This window comes from Malus domestica, chromosome 07 (genome assembly GCF_042453785.1).
Source record: "Malus domestica chromosome 07, GDT2T_hap1".
Classification (NCBI taxonomy): domain Eukaryota; kingdom Viridiplantae; phylum Streptophyta; class Magnoliopsida; order Rosales; family Rosaceae; genus Malus; species Malus domestica.
In genome coordinates this window covers 10745819-10750571 of record NC_091667.1, presented here as the reverse complement: position 1 = coordinate 10750571, position 4753 = coordinate 10745819, and the positions used below count along the sequence as shown (strand labels likewise).

The 4753-nt window shown below is 37.3% G+C and overlaps 1 protein-coding gene across 6 annotated transcripts; it reads right to left on the bottom strand.

Moving 5' to 3' along the window:
- Positions 1–244: 244 nt before the first annotated feature.
- LOC139197362 (uncharacterized) lies at positions 245–3969 on the bottom strand. Of its 6 annotated transcripts, none has more exons than XM_070824633.1 (7): positions 3819–3969; positions 3597–3654; positions 3393–3490; positions 3156–3288; positions 2944–3006; positions 1125–1224; positions 245–845 (listed from the first exon to the last, which is right to left on the bottom strand). In XM_070824633.1, the coding sequence occupies exons 4-7, from the start codon at positions 3249–3251 to the stop codon at positions 517–519; spliced, it is 588 nt and encodes a 195-aa protein (XP_070680734.1). In that variant the 5' UTR covers positions 3252–3288; positions 3393–3490; positions 3597–3654; positions 3819–3969; the 3' UTR covers positions 245–516. The 6 variants fall into 6 exon arrangements, with proteins under 6 accessions (XP_070680734.1, XP_070680733.1, XP_070680731.1 ...); XM_070824632.1 differs by having other exon boundaries at positions 1125–1227; positions 3819–3957; XM_070824630.1 differs by having other exon boundaries at positions 1125–1227; positions 3156–3271; positions 3819–3957.
- Positions 3970–4753: the final 784 nt, after the last annotated feature.

Sequence of the window (4753 nt, the reverse complement as noted above, 5' to 3'; positions counted from 1 at the left end):
TATAGTGTAAAAACTCATCCACTTGCAGCCAAATATTTTTCCAAGCTTTCTTGCATATTAATCCTTCAAATACCATATTTTACCCCAATGGCCCAAATAAGTAAAAATGGGCACATTTTAAGTGCAAACAGTGATTACTAAGAAAGCTGTGTCAAAATATGTCCCACAATCCTGATCTCATAATTGACAATTTACACTTTGGTTGACAAGTGAGTGTTTTCTTAATAATGAGAAAAAGTTGGTAGGTTATTACAAAAATATTGTATTCAAAAAGAAATTTTAATACCTTTATGCGAGAGATAAGGAAGGATCCAATTTTGGCGAAATTTGTACAAAAGAAAATGGACGAGTTGATCCAAGCAGAATAAAAGATTCTGATTGATTTTTTTGGCAAACTTCAGCCAGCCACCACCTCCAACAGGGCAACATTCATGGATTTCTTTTTGGGGTGTGCTATCCACACACCTCTTTTTATTTCTCCCACACCAATTGTTAATTTATGTCCTTTGATCTTCTTTAATTCATCCAATCCGACGGCTGAAAATTAAAAAGATGTGAGAGAAGTAAAAAATGATGTGTGGATATCACATCCCTTCTTTTTTCTGTCTTCAAATATATTGCAACGCACATCTCATTACAAAAAAGAGTACTGTATATTGTGGATAGTTTCGATATGTGGTACATCACTGTTGCAGAGAGCATAGGCAATCCAAATGCTTGACCCGCATTCATAAATTCGCTAATGAAGCACCGAGGGTTCGCTGTTAACATGGACTGATTCTGTAGTGGTGATTGTAACAATCGAAGAACGAGATCGGAGTTTCCTGCTTCATCTTCACCGTAAACTGAGGACAAAGCATCAGCCTTAGATTAGAAATGGGTTAAAAGCGGGATACAAAACCAGAAACAGAGTAATCAAAACCATATATCCTCTGTAACATGATCATTCCTACGGCAAACTTGATCCGGTTGAAGTAAATCAAATAGTCATGAATCACTTGCAAATCAAAGGTGCATGTTCAGCCCTCTTCCCGAGCGAACATCCCAAGATTTAATAGAGCTTACAAGGAAGGCTATGCACAGACAGCATCTCGTCATGGATTGAATTTACACCCTTACGGTACCTTCTCCAATCCACAGCATCTCGTCAAAGGTGCAATAGCTAGGATACTGCCCGCCTCTTGTTGCATTCCTTCTGTTGTTATTGCAGATATTGCAGCTGTTCTGCTTTAGGTGAGAACACATTTTTCAATCTTATTGTCTTATTGTACCCTCATATCAGCTTAACTGGTATCATATTCCTTTGACTTAACAGGCAATAAAACATCGTCTTTGCTACATGTGCAAATGTTACAGGAAAAGTGGATCATGATAAAATATCAAAAACCAAAGTGAATTATCAATAACCAAAATGAAAGTTCACTTGAGCTAAACTCTACCTAGAAAGAAGCATCCATACCCGGCAGAAAAAAATGTTGATACTCACGCTACATCTAAATAAGGAGAAATTCTGGCATATAACGGGTATATACAACTTCCCTCTCACACTAACTGGTCAAGCGATCAGTATGCAAGCGAATTTATTGTGCGATGAAAACTGCACGCATTCGTTCTACGCAAGAAGATCTCCTACACTACACCCTCAACTTAATGTTAAAGGCATCACTCATACACTAACACAGTTTGTGCAAAATTACTAGACAAAACTTCCTGGGGAAGTACCAAACTAGTCCCAGTGCATAGCAGCTCACATCTAGGTATTTACATTATGAGAAACATAAGTGACTTTTCAAAAAGCAACTTGTGCATAACAAATGACCGATTGCCAGTACACAACCAAGGAGATAGTGGGAAAAAGCTTTATAGGAGGAAACTTATGCCGGCTGTTGAGAGACGGGTTGTTGTACCAGCTGAGTATATATGTACTCATCAACCCTCTGCTTTGCCAGTGCCACCAGGTGCACAATCAGAGATTTAAAAAAATGAGAAAGTTTATACGTTTTAAAAAACAGAAAAGTTTGCAGCATACTTGTTTATCGAACAAGCAACCAGCTCTTTTCCAAATTACAAATTTTTTGCCCATTTCATATAGGGAATTGTTCTATATATAGCACTCCAAAACAGTCATCCTGCCTGCACTCCCCCCCCCCCCCCCCTTCTCTTCTTTTTTTCCCTCTCCCTCTCCCTCTCCCTCTCTCTTCCTCTTTTTCTCTATTTATATAGCACTCCAAAACAGTCATCCTGCCTGCACTCCCCCCCCCCCCTTCTTTTTTTCCTCTCCCTCTCCCTCTCTCTTCCTCTTCTTCTTTTTCTCTATTTATTTTTCTCTTGGGAGGACTGCAAGATGAGATTTTCAGAGTGCAAATAATAGCTCCACAATTTATTTAACATTGATTTTCGTTTGAAATATGAAAGGTAAAAAGACAACATTACAATATCTCTATATAGTTTCCAGGTATTACAAATTTTATGTAAATTTCAGAATAGCCGTTTTCCTAGTTAGATTGCATTTCAACAATTTATTAACTTACTGATTTCCTTTTAAATATGAAAGGAAAAAGATAACTTATTGATTTTCAATATATAGTTTCCAGGTATACACTTTACACATGTACCAGTCAACCCAACATCACCAACTGCAGTGCAAGCACCCCTCTTGCAACAATTTATAAAATAACTGAAAGTGGAGCTATTCACTAAAGACGTCTATATTTCTAAGTTCTAACTTTGTAGAGAACATTTCTATAAAATGTATTCTTCAATAATTAATATTTTTCTTCATTCCAGCGTTATCACACAAATGAAAAACTAAAACAATATACCACTCCATCCCCAATTCTGTGCTTAAGTGGATTTAACACAACATTTTTTCCCCGACTCCTCGATGGTCTTTACAACGAATTAGCAAGAAACTTAAAATTAAAAAGTAAAAGATGGATATACCTGATGAGCACTACCACAAAACTGTACTTGCCTATGCTTTTGCTCACCTTTCCCTCCATAAACCTACAAACAAAAGCAATTTCACAGGTGAAGACAAAGGATTGAGAACTAGAAATGATAATAATTCATACAGTTGGGGCAAGATGCAAATGGGGAACTTTCTAAACATGCGGATTTGATTAAATATGCTTAACGTATAAAACACAACCAACCTTGACCATTGCTCCAGACTCATTTCTGATCCTTGAAATGTTGGAGCCGTTTCTACCAATCAACCCACCAACTAGTGTTTCCGATATCATCACCATCTCGAAGGTTATATATTCAGCTGCAAGATTGGTTGTCCTAAAGATCATGTGATTATGAGACAAAAAATTAAAACTTGATAGCACAGCACAATGTGGCATTTGTAATGTTTAGTTACTTTTATATAGAAAGTTTGGAATAACCTGAAGCTGGGTCCATGTATGGTTGAACTTGAGGTGGTTGTCGTGTTGGGTAGTTATAAGCTGGGTTAGTAGAAATCACTTGCCGGGGCAGGTTGTCTCTGAAAAATATTGAATTAGTATATGGTTACACAAACTCACTTCAGAAAAGAAGCATGACGAATAACAGTTTGAAAGACCATGAAAACAGAAAATTCAACGCAAAACCTTAGTTGATCACTAATCTCCTGCAGAGCCTTCAGTACAGCAGGGAAATTACCGATACCTAAAATTTACAATAATGCCGATTATCAGTTTATCTTGAGCAAAAACCATGAACAGTTTCCGTAATTTTTTATAGTCTTCATATCAAGATCAACCAACACTCTGAACTAAGAATGGGTACCTAAAGCCATTACCCTTTTAAATTCAAAATGTGGACAGTCTCACCTGTACCACTCGATTGGACTCATGGGCAGACGCACACAAAGGCAACTGATTTGGAGCAAAGTATAGTGATTGTGGCACCATAAGAATTCCTCAAATTCTCAATATTCTGGCCAGACATCCCAATCAAAGAACCTGCTTGGGACCCAGCAATCAAAAGTCTTATCGTATTAGCAGCCACATGTCCTGCACCAACTTTTGCTGCCTCAGTACCACTATCATCTTCCTGTTAATAATTTACATTGAAATCATTCATTTCATCACGGTATTCACAGACCCAAAAACACCTGTTAACCCTTTCAACAAACTCAAACCAAACACAAGCACTGTGGATATCCAATAGAAACACACCGCATTCTAGCACTTGGTAGTTGTGATTAGTTCATTACATGAAAACAACTGCCTAGAAAACTAAGATGCTTCAAAATAGTTAAATAGCTAGGCCACATAAGGTGAAAAAACTTCTTTCCTATTTTAATAGGAGGTTCGATAGAGCTTCGTATAAGTAGAAAAAACACTCATTTTCGTGCAAAATGCTGTTCTTAACCATTTCCTATTACTCCGAATTAAACACTAACTGCACTATCAAATTAAAGGTAAGAACTTCAGTGCCTGTAAATTGACATAATTCATTCATTTTATCCTTTTAAGTTGTAAAATCACTAATACGAATAGCATTCGAACCCTACACTTTCATAATTCGAACTTAACAATAAAAACCCAGAAACCACAAAGAAGATCCATTGATCACCTTCAGAATCAATCCAGCCATCTGCTGCAGCGCTTTCTCAGCATCCCTACTCGAATTATCACTATCCTTCGAGCTTATTATAATCACACGCTCCTCGTGTCTTTGCAACAAAGCAACAAAATTGATCAAAAGAACCGATCAAAACAGACAAAACCCTAACGAAACGAAACCGATAGAGTGCTCCACA